Source organism: Acipenser ruthenus, chromosome 27, assembly GCF_902713425.1.
Source record: "Acipenser ruthenus chromosome 27, fAciRut3.2 maternal haplotype, whole genome shotgun sequence".
Classification (NCBI taxonomy): domain Eukaryota; kingdom Metazoa; phylum Chordata; class Actinopteri; order Acipenseriformes; family Acipenseridae; genus Acipenser; species Acipenser ruthenus.
Window position 1 is genome coordinate 26,878,967 of NC_081215.1, and position 16,307 is coordinate 26,895,273.

Below are 16,307 nucleotides of genomic sequence, written 5' to 3' on the forward strand. Positions count from 1 at the left end.
CTCGTCTTCTTTAATATCAGCATCACAAGGGTATCCGTGCATTATAAAAACTAATAGATGGGCTTCAGTGAGTTACAGGAAAACAATTCCATCTCGGGTTTGACAGTTTAGAAACTAAGAAAATAATTCATGACGTCACAGAAACCCTTGATTAAATTATTTATAGGAATGTCTACATATACCGTGCACGCTACAATACTCATAGACATTCTCTCTGTATCGTATATTTTGCAACATCATAATTCACATGTATTGATGTTATCTCTGAAACGTATGGAACCGATAGGGATTTTGAAATCCGCTGGTTTGTAATATCACTGTAGCAATACAGCATCGCGGTGACCTGGTTAAAATCCTTTGTCATGCTTATTCGGCTCCATATCAAAACGCCTCATGAATAATGTACACACCGGGGCGGTCTTATCAATAAGACGTTCCCACAGGGCGGAGCACATGCCAGTAAAATCAGACAGAGGGTTCATGAATAATACACACAGGGGGGGCGTGGCCCGAATATATTATGGCGTGATCCTCTTTAGTTTCTCAGCAAATGGGCGCGGCCTTATCTTGTAAGCTCATGAATAATACACAACAGTGGGAAAGAAGTGTAGATGATTGGGTCTGCGAGGATCTTCAGCGAGTTGGGCGGGGCTTGGTATGGAACGCCTGTCACGGAGAGGTCGGTATTCCTGTAACCCGATTGGTTTAACTGCGTGCGGTAAGGTTGGAGGGAGTCGTGCTCTCTTTACGCAGTGAACGCAGTGCAGCGCTCGCTCTCGCTCGCCGAATCCGAACCCTTGCTCTTGCACGCGCTCGGTATATAACCCCCTCTCGGACCCCCAGCGATGTCAGTCTCCCCGGTGAAACGGCAGAAGATGGAGTCTGCGCTGGAGCAGCTCAAGCAGCACACCGTGGTGGTGGCGGACACCGGGGACTTTAACGGTAATACGGCGTGTCACGAAGCCGGCTCTCGGTCCTCGCCCAGGCTGCACATGCCGGGCTATCCAATTGGATTGAGACGTACAGCTAGCTGTATAGAAGGCAGCAGGGTTAATTTGGGGACCTACGATGGCTTGAGAAAGTTATGGGGGTGCGCCCGGGAAACATGCGCCTAAGTTTGGCTGGAGTTTGATGTAACTTTTACTGGAAGAAGTGAACATGGGGTGTGTTTGAGGCCTGCATATTGAAAGGCGAGGCCAGGACAGTTACTGTAGGCTAATTAATAATAATAATAATAATAATAATAATAATAGTTTTAAATTGGACATTCAGTCGAGTCAACATGAGCTCCGGCAGCCATAAACATGCAATCAATTATACATAGTGATATCACAGTCGATATACATGTTACACATACGTTAATATAAAGAAAGACAGTAATTCGTTATACGTCGCTGTTTATTGCACTATTGTTATGTATTGTAATGTGCGTTCTTCCCAGTCTCAGTCGTACGGTCGGTACATAATACAGAATAACACGACACGGCGCACAAAGAGTATGTCTGTCTGTCTGTCTGTCTGTCCTGTATAACAATGTTATTAACATGCACAGGGCTGGGACACAGGCGTAGCGTCTAACGGAGTTACTGTACAGCACACTTTTAATAAAAATGTTTCATGCAACAGCAAATATTATGACTTCAGTGCAAAATAATAACGATTTGGTTACAATTGCTTTAAAAATGGTATCGAGGGAACGAGTCAGAATCTAGCTAGCTGATAAGGAAGTTAATGTTCTACCTGACCGTAGCAAAGATTGGGGAAGTGAAAAATCAAATCGTTTCTGCGGCAGGAGGGAGTCGGCTTGGTTCACTGGCGGGCCTACTCGTGTAAATTGCCTAATCGTCTGTGTCACAATGACTCCACAGTAACGGTTGCAAAACTGTTTGCTTTGCAATCGCATTGCAGAATCCACGGCGCGGCTGTGCACAGATCTGAACGTGGTTACTAATATAAATACAGATTGTTATTAATAAATACTACAGTATCGCTGGTGCTGTTTAAGGTCGGGATTTAACGATACACGTGTTGCAATGTGTGTGTCGACTACAACAAAGAGAAATACCTGTCTTCATTTTGGCTTAACTGCAGCACACAGATTGAGGGTTGTGGGTGTCCAGAGAAACTATTATTTTCATCTTGAATCCAGTGTTTGTTGAAAGTCTCTTGTGCATGGATACACACAGAGATTGCTCTGATGCACGGCTGCTTTCAAAGACTCTGCTGGGGTCTGGTCTTGCACTCAGTGTGGGTCTGTGGAACCAGTTGCTTGGTCTTTTTATACACGTGAAAGTTGCAATAAATACAGCAGCAACTGCGCATATTATTTTATTTATTTATTTATTTTTACAAGGCTTCCCCACACAGTGTTTGGCAGTTCAGGGGTTAAGCTCGCCCTGGTCTGTAATGAAAGTCTGGTGACTGGTTGATGGACCGAAGCAGTGAAATGCAGTTCTGCGCTGGTTGCCCTGGCTTGTGAAAGAGAGGGATTGTGTGCAAGGCTGGGGGTGGTTACACAGTGACTGATTGCAGCATGCAGTTGGGTGACAGTGTGCGTTGCACAGGGGGGAGGGAGGGAGCAGGGATTGTGGGCCCACAATGGGCTGAGGACAGTGGTGCAATGAGATCACATCCACAGAGCAAGGCAGACCAGCTGCAAGAATCGCATGAGCTGGCTGATTGATCCTGCATGCAGAGATAGTCTGCCTAGGCTGTGGGAGTGCATGACCCGGACTGTGACCAGAATGATATTCTGTTCTGTCGGATCTGTTTTGAGTGATTATCTCTCTCTCTCTCTCAGCCATCGAGGAGTACAAGCCCCAGGATGCCACCACGAACCCGTCTCTGATCCTGGCCGCGGCGCGCATGCCAGTCTACCAGCACCTCCTAGACGAGGCCATCGAGCACGGGAGGAAGCTGGGGGGGTAAGGGGTAACCCTGATAAGCTGTGCTTTGCTGTGTGTTGATTCTCTTGCTGCGGGGGGTGTGTGTTTCTCGTTGTTGCGGGGTGTTAACGGAGTGATTTTAATTTCTTTTTCCCCTCCTCCCTGCAGGACGGAGGAGGAGCAGGTCACCAATGCCATGGACAAGCTGTTTGTGAGCTTCGGGCTGGAGATCCTGAAGAAGATCCCGGGCAGAGTCTCCACTGAGGTGGACGCCAGGTAGCTGTCAAACCGCTGTGGTGCTTTACACTCCAAAGACCTGTCGTAGTTTCTTCATTTCTTTTAAGAATAATTCAGCTTTTGCCTTGACCCATTGCTGCAAGTTACCAATGCAGCAGGTGCACATGTCCTCCGTCTGATCAGTCTGAATAACCCTCGCTCTCTCTCTCTCTCTCTCTCTCCTCCCGCAGGCTGTCCTTCGATACGGACGGGATGATCCAGCGTGCTCTCCGACTCATCAAGCTCTACGAGGAAGCCGGGATCAGCAAGCAGCGCATCCTCATCAAGCTGTCCTCCACATGGGAGGGGATTGAGGCTGGCAAGTGAGTGAGAGGGGACGGGTGGTGTTCTAGTTTATTTATTTATTTTGTAGTGCTATTGATAGAAATTGATGTTTAATGTTATGGGACAACTAACTTTTAAATGGGGGAGTTCAGCATATTTGTGTTTTAGACCCATCCATAGCTATTGGAGAAATACTTCTGGTTGAAATGTTGGTCCTTGAACTCACCAAGTTACTTGTGGTATTTCTCCTCTCTCTCTCTCTCTCTCTCTCTCTCTCTCTCTCTCCTCTCGGTGCTCGCAGGGTGCTGGAGGAGAAGCACGGGATCCACTGCAACATGACCCTGCTGTTCTCCTTCGCCCAGGCTGTGGCCTGCGCAGACGCACAGGTCACACTCATCTCCCCCTTCGTGGGGCGGATCCTCGACTGGCACAAGGAGAACACGGACAAGAAGAGCTACGAGCCCTCCGAGGACCCCGGTGAGGAGAGGAAGGGGGAGGTTAGAGGGGAAAGAGGATGGAGGAGAGACGGAAAGAAGGTGCTTCTGTGTTTACAGATTCACTGAACACTTCGGAACATTATAATATATAATCTATTGTACGAGTCCTACAAAAAAGTGCATTTCATCGATCTCCAATTTCAAATCAAACTTCTTCCCTCCAAATTTTAATAATACCTACATCTCTGTTGCATGTATCCAGTCACTGGGCTCGGACCCGGACGAGAGTACATGGGCGTCCAGGTTCTCGGTTCCTCATGTTGTGTTTTTCCCCTCTCTGGTTTCAGGGGTGGTGAGCGTAACGAAGATCTACAACTACTACAAGAAGTTTGGCTACAAGACGGTGGTGATGGGAGCTTCGTTCCGCAACACCGGCGAGATCAAGGCTCTGGCGGGCTGTGACTATCTCACCATCTCCCCGGGGCTGCTGGCTGAGCTCAGCAAGGATTCCAGCAAGGTCCCCCCCGCCCTGAGCCCAAAGGAGGGTGCGTGTCTGTCTGGGGAGGGGGGCGGGGGGAGGTCTGTGCTTGTGACTAAGTCTCCATTTAAGAAATGGAATCAATAAAATGCAGTATTTGACAAGAGAAATCTGAAAATATTGTCCCCTCTCTGTCCCTCGAGTTGCTTTACTCTGTGTCCCTGTTTGACTGCTTGTCTCGGTCTAACTCCCTCTCCTCCAGCCCGGCCTCTGCCCTGTTTGACTTGTTTTGCCTCCCTCCCTCCCCTCCCTCCCTCCCTCCCTCCAGCCCAGGCCTGTGACCTGCAGAAGCTGCTGCTGGATGAGAAGCAGTTCCGCTGGCTGCACAACGAGGACCGCATGGCTGTGGAGAAGCTCTCCGACGGGATCCGGAAGTTCGCAGCCGACGCTGTGAAGCTGGAAACCATGATCAAGGTGCAGGGGCTGCGGAGAGAGAGATCATTGGGGGAGGGTTAGAGGGGTGTAGTGGGAGAGAGGGAGACAGTGTTTGTTGGAGGTTTGGTTTTGACAGAGTACACCGAATAAGGCACGAGACTTGGTTTTAGTTGCCTTGGTTTTGTTAAAATACTTCATTTTTTTCACTGCTCTTTTTTGCAGCTTCACACCACAGGGGGGCAGTGTAAGATGAGCTTTGATTTCTTGTTTTTGGGTTTGCTTTGAAAATAAACCACCTCCAGCAAAGTGTTTCCAGTGTAACTCCTAACTTATCCAATTGATACATGCTTAATTTGAGGCTCAGATAATCAGTCAATCGATGAATCCAGTAATTGTAGCATGATTTTGTGCGTTAATCTAAAATGTCTTTTTGGTTTTATTTTCTTCAGGAGAAGATGTTGAGCGCCAAGAATGGGAAGTGATTGGGGAGGAGTGAGAGCTGCAAAGGAATGAAGCAGGAGGGACCACAGGCTTTACAAGCAACCTTCCCCAGATCCTGACATTCCTGACCACACTGCCCGCGTGTCCTCCTGTATAGGACCGTGTCTAGTGCTGCTTTGATCATTTCTTGTGTTGTAAAGCTAGTTTTACATGCACTTTTTTTTTTTTTAGAACAGAATTATTTATATAATCAATGGAATCAATAAAACTGCAGTTGAATTTAAATGCATGTGTTGTGTTGTGTTGTGTGTGTTGCAGGGATGAGGATGGGTTGTGTGGTCTGTGAGATCCTTCTAGTTCTGTTCTGCTGGATCTTTATACCAGGCGTGCGGGAGTTCCAAAGCGTGATGTCACAATAGCAGGCTTTAAATTCCACGCTCCCCACAGCGACGTCAATGCTTTTACACTGAACAACAATAAACGACTTCATTAAATCTGTCAGAGGGTTGATTTTTAAACACCCGAAGCTCGAAATGTTATCTTGAGATTAGGAAGCGGACGAGCAGTGGTGGTCCGACTGGCTTCTCGTTCCTAATTGTTCTTCTGCTCGAAGTGTTTCTGGGTGTGGCTGTGAAGCCCTGATACTGTCCTCCAACGCCTGCTATTCGGTCCTGCTCCTCTCTCAAGCTGACTGTGTTGAGTTGGGGGGGTGGAGGTGTTGGTGATTCTGGACAGTGCTCACTGTTCAAGTGAAGACCATCAAACTCAATCTGACCCCTGATCTGAGCAGCTGAACTTGAACCCAGACCTCCAGAGGAGGGGGAAGGGCGTCTTCCAAGAGAACTATTGCGCAGTTTCTCCAAGAGAACAAAGGTTTAGTCTGCAGACCCTATCACCAGGGGCCACGAAGCACATTCATTGTGATTGCAGTGAACGCCTTTCCATTTCTTAACATATTCTTAGCATAACATCCCCAGGCTTGTACGTAACTCAGCATTCCTACCGTTCTATTTGCTCTTTCAACAGCCTCATTTGCACGACAGTTTGTGAAAAAAACAAGGGCTTGATCTTGAGGATCGGAGCCTGAAACTCATTCTCTGAAGGATGGCTGTAAGCGCTGTAGAATGTGTTTGCTTACCGTGGCGGACTGTTCTAGGTGGGGTCTGACTGGAGCAGGGCTGTCCCAAGCTGGCCCTTCTACTGCTGGTCTGTTCCAAACCCTGTTCTAAACTGTTTAACCAATTAAACCTCTGTCCAGACCCTGAAGTAGTTGATTGGTTCGTTTTACCTGTTAAACAGGGATTGGCCAGCCCCTTGTCCGGCGCATTGCACAGTCCTTTCGTTTGTAAAGGTTTCCTCGGTACTTGTTGCTGACTCTCTAGATGTGAAGAAGCCAGCAGGGAACTCTGAAGTGTCCCTGCATTTCAAACGTGCCAATCAGGATGACCGATCAGCCTTCTTTCCACGGCCGGGCCCCTCACAGCCAGCAACGCCCTGGCATGGTCGTGCTTAACCCCTTCCTCCCCTCATCCTCCTCTTTCATGGGGTCTGGAAGAAAAAATCTGACCTTATTCCCTGCTGCTGTTATAGTTGAGGCGGACGTATGCACACATGCACCTTCTAGTTTAAACTTTGGTGCTCCTAGAGCAGAGGAGTCTAATCACAGTCCTGGAGGGAAAAGTATCTAATGAACTAATCCAGGGTCTGGATGGAGGTTTAATTGCTTCAAATAAATAGTTTAGAACAGGGTTTGAAACAAAGAGCAGGAGTGGAAGGGCCCGCTTTGGCCAGCCCTGTCCTTGTGGCTCTCATATCTAAACCTTGCATGTCCTCAGATGCATTTCTTTTTATTATTATTAGTTTATTTAGCAGACGCCTTTATCCAAGGCGACTTACAGAGACTAGGGTGTGTAAACTATGCATCAGCTGCAGAGTCACTTACAACAACGTCTCACCTGAAAGACGGAGCACAAGGAGGTTGAGTGACTTGCTCAGGGTCACACACAGTGAGTGAGCCGGGATTTGAACCAGGGACCTCCTGGTTACAAGCCCCTTTCTTATAACTACTGGAATACACACTGCCTCCTATTAGTTCAAGCGTCCTATTACTGTAAATTTAAGCTGAGGGAACACGAAGCCAAGTTTGTGGCTTGGAACTTGGTTTCAGGCTACACTCCACGACACACCAGGGGAGACTTGGGGTTTGATGCAGCAAAGGTGCCTCAAATTAGGTCTCCCGGTCTCCTGGAACCAGGTTTCAAGCCACTTCCTGAAAAAGTGGCTTTGTGTTCGCTCAGCTTAAAAGATATTTAAATGCAATGCTAAATATTCTCCATGTCTTCAAGTCGAAAGCTCTTCTTGTTTTCTTCCAGTCAAAGTGTTTTCCACTGAACGGGTTGAGTGAGTTTCTTTCAGTATTTCGTGCAGGGGAGCATGGCTCAGCCTCTCCTCTGTTTGTATGTTCTGCTCTCCTCCGCAGCTCAGTGCATGGCGGGGGCCTGTGTGTTTAAATGAGGTGCTGTCGAGTTGAGACGTGGACCAGGTCTGCACAGTCTCACACATCACTGCACCCCTCGCCCTCGCATCTCTCCTCCTCACTGCACCCCCCTCGTTCTCGCATCTCTCCCCATCACTGCACCCCTCGCCATCGCATCTCTCCTCCTCACTGCACCCCCCTCGCCCTCGCATCCCTCCCCATCACTGCACCCCCCTCGCCCTCGCATCTCTCCTCCTCACTGCATCCCCCTCGTTCTCGCATCTCTCCCCATCACTGCACCCCTCGCCCTCGCATCTCTCCTCCTCACTGCACCCCCCTCGCCCTCGCATCTCTCCTCCTCACTGCACCCCCCTCGCCCTCGCATCTCTCCTCCTCACTGCACCCCCCTCGCTCTCGCATCTCTCCCCATCACTGCACCCCCCTCGCCCTCGCATCTCTCCTCCTCACTGCACCCCCCTCGCTCTCGCATCTCTCCCCATCACTGCACCCCCCTCGCCCTCACATCTCTCCCTTGAAACTCACCTGCTTATCCAGTCCTTCCTGCCTGTCTGGCTGCCTGCAGATGTTCTTGTCTTCTGCGTTTGAATAACACCTGCAATTATTTTTTTGTGCACTTGCTGACGGCTCTACAAGAACCCCTCCCCCCCCATAAAGACATCTTTTAAAAGAACGGACGGATGTGATCTCTTACCAGAGGAGTTTTCTGAGCTGTTCTGAGCTGTGTTGTGCTGTTCTGAGCTGTGTTGTGTTGTGCTGTTCTGAGCTGTGCTGTGTTGTTCTGAGCTGTGTTGTGCTGTGCTGTGTGGTTGTATTTTTTATTTAAAGAACAATAACCCCGAACGTGTTTCTTGGCACTCTGCTCTGGTGGTGTTTTTGATTTAGTTTTTTGTTGGGGAGATATGGAGCCTGGTAGAGTGGTTCGGCTCCACCTGTTCCTCACCCTGGCGTTCCTCGGGGACATTTCCCAAGCCCTGGATTCTGCCTCGGACTTCTCCTACCTGGGATCATCCTTCAGTCTGGAGCCGTCCGGAGAGAACAGCATGGAGGTATTTGTTTGTGATTTCTTGTGTTCGACACGGTGAACCCTGCGATTCTCAGAACAGTGCTCTCATGCGTTGTTAACCTGCCCTGTTGTGTGCTGTGCTCTTCAGCCCCTCAATCTCTGGTATTTACAGTACAGCGCAGAGCTGTAAGTCATCTATTAATGTTGTGTAATGTCTTTTTTAGGAGACGTCTTGATTGGGGGAAGTTATTTAAACAATTGTACAGTTTCAATTCGCTTATCAGAACAGACCCTGGTCCCATTTACTTTGTGTAATAGAGGCTTCACTGTAAATATACAGCCTTTTTATTATCAACCTGACATATTTTAAACTAGGAAAAATAACTGTGCTGGTCTTAATGATGCCAACTGTATAGGTCAGATAACGAAAACAGTAACAACTGCCCTGTGTGATTTACTTCATGATGAAAGTGCAGAAATCAGTGAGAAAACTCAGGGAACTTCTTCATCAAACTTGTTTGTTGTGTTTTCGCATCGGATCCCTTTTGAAAGCTGTTAGACTGCGCTTGTAGATCTTCTGATCTGCCCCTCCTGCTCTGCACTGGACTCGCCTGACCTCAGCACCACGTTACTGGATCCTCAGCTGATGTGCTGTCCTTGCACTATTGCACGGCTAACATGTCATTGTAGATATAACTTGCTGTGATCTTAACTTGTTGCATCCCAGTTCATGTTATATTTTAGTAGTATTATTATTTGCTCTTACTGTAAACTACATTGTAAATTACGAGTCTTGCATTGTAACCCTGTACTGCCCTGTAGCACCTGGAAGTTGCCTTGGATAAAGGCTTCTGCCAAATAAATTAATAATAATAATAATAATAATAATAATAATAATAATAATAATAGTGCCTGCTCCATCAGTGAGAACACGTGCCGATTGATAGGTTGCAGTTATTTATTTATTATTATTTTTTAAAAAAATGATTACACACACCAGGAAAACCTCGTCAATCTCTTGCATTCCCAGGATGGCAATAAGACTCCCGTTGCACAGCGGTTTTGATCTATTCCTGATTTCTATATGAGATTAATAATAAGACACACCTGAGCTTGTTGCCTAGACACACTGGGGGCTAATCAAGCTGGTAGTAAAACCTGGAATGGGTGAAACTGCTGTGCAATAGGAATAGGAGTCTTATTTCCATCTCTATAGCAGAACATCGCAGACTGGCATTTCAGATTTGAAACTCTGTTGGAATTTCATGCGTCTGATTCAAGTCCATGTTTGACTGATACTGAAGCAGAAAGAGAGATCAACCTTGCATGCCCCTTTTATGGTAAATAAGAGAGCTCATGCTGATAGAAATGCACAGTCCCCCAGTCTAGATCAGACTTAAATAAAGGTTATGCAAAATTCACATTACTTAAAAAAAAAAAAAGAAAAAGAATGAAGAAAAAAAACTGTTTAGCTTGCTTTATTTAACCAAGTCTGTGTTGCATTTCTTATCTGTTGCATTGTAATTTTTTGACTGTTTCAGGTATTGCTGCTGCTGTGGTTTCCGTATCTTCTTGTTCACGTCACCGCAGCAAACCCATAAATTGGTTGATTGATCAAATGCTGCATTAGTTTGTTTGTGGGCATAAAACAAATTATTTAAGTGTTTACCACAGGTACAAAGACAAAGACATAAATCACTAAAGTAGTTACTCACTTCAGCTCTTTTTACAATTTGTAAGTGCAGCAGTTAAAACTACTCATCAATACAAATGATCCATCCTATAATTTGTGTTGGCCGTAGGTGTAGATAATTTGGGAGTGTTCACAATTTTTGCATTGTAATTATAAACTACAACGAAAAAAGGTACAATTCACACAATGATAGTCTGACATTAAATACAAATAACAAATACAAAGCGATTATTTTTGTTCAATAGAATGCATGTGAACTTTTATTTGCCTGTTGTCAAAACACTATCCCTGCAGCGCGTCTGTTTAAAGCTATAGCAGCACACACAAACAGGTCATCGGGTATCTGCCATCACTTAGCAGATTGATATCATACCTGATAGCCTGGATCAGCTGTGCTCTGTGTATTGATATGCGATGGGAGGGGAGATTCCTGGGAGTTTAATGCCCTGTTTTGTGCTTGCTTGACAGGTGTTTCTGCGCTACAGAGTCCTGTCCTCCTCTCCTTGCCCTGCTGCTTCGAAGGGGCTATGCGGGGTGCTGAACTGCACCTCCCCCTCACAGCAGGGGGCGCAAGGGAGCAGCCCCTCCCCAGGCTGGTGCCAGGCTCAGGGGGAGGTCGTCGCCCACGCTGACCGCTCCTCCACGCTGCAGCTCAGGTACGGGGTTCAGTGTCAGCGTTTCCAGTGTAACCAGTCAGAGCTTGGAGGTGAGGGGCTGGTTTCCAGTGTAACCAGTCAGAGCTTGGAGGTGAGGGGCTGGTTTCCAGTGTAACCAGTCAGAGCTTGGAGGTGAGGGGCTGGTTTCCAGTGTAACCAGTCAGAGCTTGGAGGTGAGGGGCTGGTTTCCAGTGTAACCAGTCAGAGCTCGGAGGTGAGGGGCTGGTTCTCCTTCATGGTGAATAGCTCTGAACACTAATAAAGGTACCGTAGGTAAGATGAGTCCAACATGAGGGATATTCGGGGTGAGTGAGAATGACCTGGGGCTTCACTTTTCACATGAAGTTTAGATTTCAAACACAACGAGGGCCTAGTCTTTTGTCAGAATGCGGTGTTGGAAAACATTTATTAGCAGTGCAATTTAAAAATACAATATGCTAGAAACTGGTTCAGCAAGAACTGCTTTGAGCGCTTGGCAAAACTGCCTAGGAATGTCACCACATCCTGTCTCTAAGAGAAAACCTGTAGCAGTTCAAGAGAAGGAGCAAGGGCTCTGATTCTCAAGATCAAGCCCTTGTTTTTTTCACAAAGTGTCGTGCAAATGAGGCTGTTGAAAGGGCAAATAGAACGGTAGGAATGCTGAGTTACGTACAAGCCTGGGGATGTTATGCTAAGAATATGTTAAGAAATGGAAAGGCGTTCACTGCAATCACAATGAACGTGCTTCGTGGCCGCCGGTGATAGAGTCTAGCGTTAGAGTCTGCAGACGAAGCCTTTGTTCTCTTGGAGAAACTGCGCAATAGTTCTTCTGAAGACGCCCTTCCCCCTCCTCTGGAGGTCTGGGTTCGGGTTCAGCTGCTCAGATCAGGGGTCTGATTGAGTTTGATGGTCTTCACTTGAACACAGTGAGCACTGTCCAGAATCACAAATCCCCCAACCCCCCAGTCAGTCTCCGCTTGAGAGAGGAGCAGGACCGAATAGCAGACGTTAGAGGACAGTATCAGGGCTTCACAGCCACACCCAGAAACACTTCGAGCAGAAGAACAAGAAGAAGCCAGTCGGCCCACCACTGCTCATCCGCTTCCTATCTGATCTCAACACGTCTCAATCAGGCAACGGTTTATACTGTAGCTGACTACACCACACCCGCCTGCTAGCACAAGTGACGAGCAACGACTCGGCATCAACAACAGGGCTAGATAACCCAGGCAACCCATTCCGTGCCCTCCCCACTCTCTGCACGCTCTCTCTCACGGAGCACCTGTGTCATTCTCGCACTTCAGGGGGTGTATCCTGACTGGAGCTCTGCGGAGTCCTTCCTCAGCAGTTTCTTTCTTTGTTTCAGCTCCTCTGGGTGTTGCTGGTCCCAGTCCGTGGCCCCTCGTCTCCAGTTTGTCCTGCCGATGAGGGTGGAGCTGGGGGTGCGATCTGACACCGGCTCTCCTAACAGCCCCCCTCAGGCTGCCCTTCTCCCGCCTGTCAGGTGAGACTCTATCATTTCAGGCATTTTACCTGGACAGCTGACCGGGGTCCTGGAACCACCGTGCTGGACAGAGGGGGCGGGGTCAAAGTTCTGATCCTGGTCTTTGTTCCAGTTCTGTTCTAAACTGTTTAATTGGCCACAAATTCATCTGAATTTCAATCGAGTTCGTAGAGGTTGCATAGCAGTAACACCTGGATTGCAAATGCTGTTTCTGTAAGGATTTGGTTTTAGTCCTGAATATAATCTCTCATAAATGGCCACACATATTCACAATGAATTGAATTGGATTACTGCAGGAACAGCAGCTAATACGCTGGAATTCAGAAAATGCAGCTGCTCAATAGAACCGATTAACCCTCCATCCAGATTAAAGTAGCGAATGATTTCATTTGAGCTGTTAAAGAAAATGTCTGCTTTTCAACAGGTTACCCCGGAACTGTGCGACGTCCTTCAGCCTGGGCGTGTCGGACCGCGAGGGAGACGTGGTGAGGTGTCGCTACGGGCAGCGGGCGCAGGCGGAGTGCACACTGTGCTCCCGTCAAGCATTCCTGCAGCTGGACGAGGTAACGCGGTCAAGCAGGAGAAACGTTTCCGAGAGGGAAAGCACCGCGATTTTACCAGGATAGGGTGACTTTCAGCTACACTCCCACTTCCAAAGTCATTTCTCCTGTGCTGTGTCTTCGGGGTTACGTAACTGGCTGAGAAGCCTGTCGGTCATTAGAGGAAGCAGCTGATTGGTCGATGACCAGAAGGAAGGTGTTAAAAGGGAGGAGAGATTTTCCCTCTGGGGCTGAAATGGTTTGCGATGTGAAAGTATAACAAAAGCATGCAAGCGAAGGGCTTCCCTCAGTCTGCTGCAGTCTGGTTGTATGGAAAGGCTGTTCACTGTCACTTCTATTTCTTTGGGAGCTCCACGGTGAAAGGAAGTGCACAGTTGATATTATGTACAGACTGGTTTCATTGACGCAGGACCTCTTTAAGATAGAGTTTCTGTGTGTTCTTATATAACCCACGCCTCTGTGTGTTAAGATCGTTTTTATGTGTTCTTATATAACCCATGCCCCTGTGGGTTACATATAACACACAGCTCTTGTGTTCCACCCTATCAATTCTCTCCATATTTTAAAGAGTGGGAGTTATATTCATAAATCTTACACTATATATATATATATATATATATGTTAGGGGTGGGCACCGATATGAAAATTGTATGTCAATATTGTGCACGTATTTCGATATCGATAATATCGAAGTCTTCTAAAACACAGAAAAATATAAGAACACAATTGCAATATGAAACATATATACATATACAGACATTAACAGGTATTTCCATATGAAAAGCCATAACTTTGCTTCACAATATCCATGCAGAAAATATAATACTTTAGGGTGTGGTGACAATGATTGGTATGTATGGGGTTTGTTTCATCTTAATATAAAATAAACTTGATTATACTGCGTTTGTATTTTTGTTTTAATCCCACGATATTGCGATATGGAAACGATATCAATATCATATCAAAATATCGATACTGGTGCCCACCCCTAATATATATATAATATATAATATGTAATATACACATTGCATTAGAATTGACAGGTGGGTGGATGTACAGCATTCCTCTTGAATGAGTGAGTGTGCTATAAAGGGGTGCCCAATCCCAGTCCTCAAGCTCTAGAATTACTCAACTGAACCAATGTAACCTCATCCCAGGCACTATTCACGTCATTATTTAATGATACCTATGCATAAAAACCTGCAGGTCCTGAAGGACCGGGTTTGTGCAACTCTGCTGTAAAGAGATTGCAATGTGAATACCAGTGTGTGTGCGTGTCTACTGCCCTCCGCTGTAAAGGGATTCCAGCGTGAATATGTGTGTGTGTGTATGTGTATACTGCCCTCTGCTGTAAAGGGATTGCAGCGTGAATATGTGTGTGTGTGTGTGTGTGTGTGTGTGTGTGTGTGTGTGTGTGTGTGTGTGTGTGTATACTGCCCTCTGCTGTAAAGGGATTGCAGCGTGAATATGTGTGTGTGTGTGTGTGTGTGTATACTGCCCTCTGCTGTAAAGGGATTGTTGAATATGTGTGTGTGTGTGTGTGTGTGTGTGTGTGTGTGTGTGTGTGTGTATACTGCCCTCTGCTGTAAAGGGATTGCAGTGTGAGTGTGTGTGTGTGTGTATACTGCCCTCTACTGTAAAGGGATTGCAGTGTGTGTGTGTGTGTGTGTGTATACTGCCCTCTGCTGTAAAGGGATTGCAGTGTGAGTGTGTTTGTGTGTTTATGCTGCCCTCTGCTGTCCGGTAGGAGCTGTGCGTGCTGTGGTACACTGGTGGGGCTGCTCAGGGCTCCTACGCTGTGGAGCTCATTGTGGAGGACTACCCCAGAGCAGCAGTGACTCTGACACACACCCAGGGGACCCGCACCATTCCTCCGTACTCCTCTACCGGAGCACCCCTGAGCTCCACACCACTGCACTTCACTGTCACAGGTGTGGCTAAACTCCCTCCCCTTTAAGAGGTTATAATCTTGCTCGTGTTCTTAATGCTGGCGAGCTGAAAGAATAAAGTAAACTGGTATTATTTTTTCATGGGCTGCTGAGGCTAAAATCACTCCCCTTAAGAGATTCCACTTGATTGTAAAGTACAGTCTCATCCTTTCTTCTTAATGGTGTAAAGATGAATGATGTTCTCGCTGTATTTTTTTAAATTTTTTGCATTTTTTACGCATTCTCTATGCCTGAGATATTCATATTTTGTCATCCGTATTTTTAAATACAAAAAAAAAATGTGTTTCCTGATCAGTGGAGAGAGAATCCTCGGAATGCACACTGGGATTGGCCCGTCCCGGATTCACGGAGCCCACTCCAGCCAATGGGGCGACAGTATCCGTGCTGCCCTACGATGAAGTGACGTTCACCATCAGCGCCTTCAGCTCCGATATGTAAGATGATGTCACTTCCTGCCTGTCTGTCTGTTTTTCATTACGTTTCTACTGAGCAGTTTGCTGACCTGACTGTGTGTAACTGTGTGCTGAGGCCCGTTTAAAGGGGTTCCACAGCACAGCAAAGTGTAATACAGCACAGTATGATAAAGAACAGAAAAAAACAAGGTAAACCAGGGAGCACTGTGGTAAATGCCAAGCAAAACATTGAGAAATGCAAACCATACTGTGCAAAAATACCCTGATCAACCTGGACGTAGAGCTAGTAACCCCCACACATATTTGATTTAGTTTTTTTCATGGGGGTGTAAATGAAAACCCAGCATTACACCTCCGTTAAACTTACCGGATTCATTGGGTATAAAAAGGGTTCACAGTGGGGTTGGTTTTTATGAAGAAAATAGAATACCTTGGTGTCTGTTTCCGCTTGTGCATCCCCCATCAGACAAGCCTTGTTGATGGTGCAGTTTGTTTCTGTTCTGTTTTTGCAATAACTGGAGGAGGACGGGGTTATAAAGTGCATTCGAAAGCTTTTTTTTCAATGGTGATTTCTCTATATATTGGATAATCAGTTGTAATGGGTTTTCAAAACCGTTGGGGGGGGGGGTGTTAGTGTGTGTTAGTAATGCTCCGATGTGAATCTGCCCCCTCCTTGTGTCCTGACAGGGTGTCCGATATCACGGTTCTGGGCCCCCCCGGGCTGGTGAGGTCCAAACTGTGGGAGGGACAGACAGCCGGGGTCCGCGTGGTGTCGGCCAACGTGAGCTGGACCGGAACCAGCAGGCAGGACCCCAG

General features: G+C 47.0%; 2 protein-coding genes across 2 annotated transcripts in view; both read left to right on the forward strand.

Annotated features, from left to right (window-relative positions):
- Positions 1 to 735: 735 nt before the first annotated feature.
- On the forward strand, positions 736 to 5,522 carry LOC117432334 (transaldolase-like). The gene is made up of 8 exons (XM_034054105.3): positions 736 to 942; positions 2,801 to 2,924; positions 3,054 to 3,161; positions 3,353 to 3,484; positions 3,748 to 3,923; positions 4,231 to 4,428; positions 4,690 to 4,835; positions 5,246 to 5,522. Exons 1-8 carry the CDS (start codon positions 846 to 848, stop codon positions 5,276 to 5,278), a joined length of 1,014 nt encoding a protein of 337 aa, XP_033909996.3. The 5' UTR covers positions 736 to 845; the 3' UTR covers positions 5,279 to 5,522.
- A 2,870-nt stretch (positions 5,523 to 8,392) lies between these two features.
- The window catches only part of LOC117432020 (uncharacterized), a 13,057-nt gene continuing 5,142 nt past the window's right edge, over positions 8,393 to 16,307 (forward strand). The window contains exons 1-7 of the mRNA XM_059002122.1: positions 8,393 to 8,780; positions 10,899 to 11,086; positions 12,432 to 12,569; positions 12,994 to 13,132; positions 14,877 to 15,060; positions 15,374 to 15,512; positions 16,179 to 16,307. The exon at positions 16,179 to 16,307 is cut by the window's right edge and continues 36 nt beyond it. Coding sequence (XP_058858105.1) covers positions 8,634 to 8,780; positions 10,899 to 11,086; positions 12,432 to 12,569; positions 12,994 to 13,132; positions 14,877 to 15,060; positions 15,374 to 15,512; positions 16,179 to 16,307 — 1,064 coding nt within the window. The 5' untranslated portion in view covers positions 8,393 to 8,633. The remainder of the gene's footprint in view (positions 8,781 to 10,898; positions 11,087 to 12,431; positions 12,570 to 12,993; positions 13,133 to 14,876; positions 15,061 to 15,373; positions 15,513 to 16,178) is intronic.

Excerpts from the sequence above, each read along its gene's own strand:
- LOC117432334 (XM_034054105.3), top strand. The coding sequence starts at position 846 with ATGTCAGTCTCCCCGGTGAAACGGCAGAAGATGGAGTCTGCGCTGGAG. Across the intron at positions 943-2,800 it reads GGACACCGGGGACTTTAACG|CCATCGAGGAGTACAAGCCC; the intron begins GTAATACGGCGT and ends TCTCTCTCTCAG. Across the intron at positions 3,924-4,230 it reads CGAGCCCTCCGAGGACCCCG|GGGTGGTGAGCGTAACGAAG; the intron begins GTGAGGAGAGGA and ends CTCTGGTTTCAG.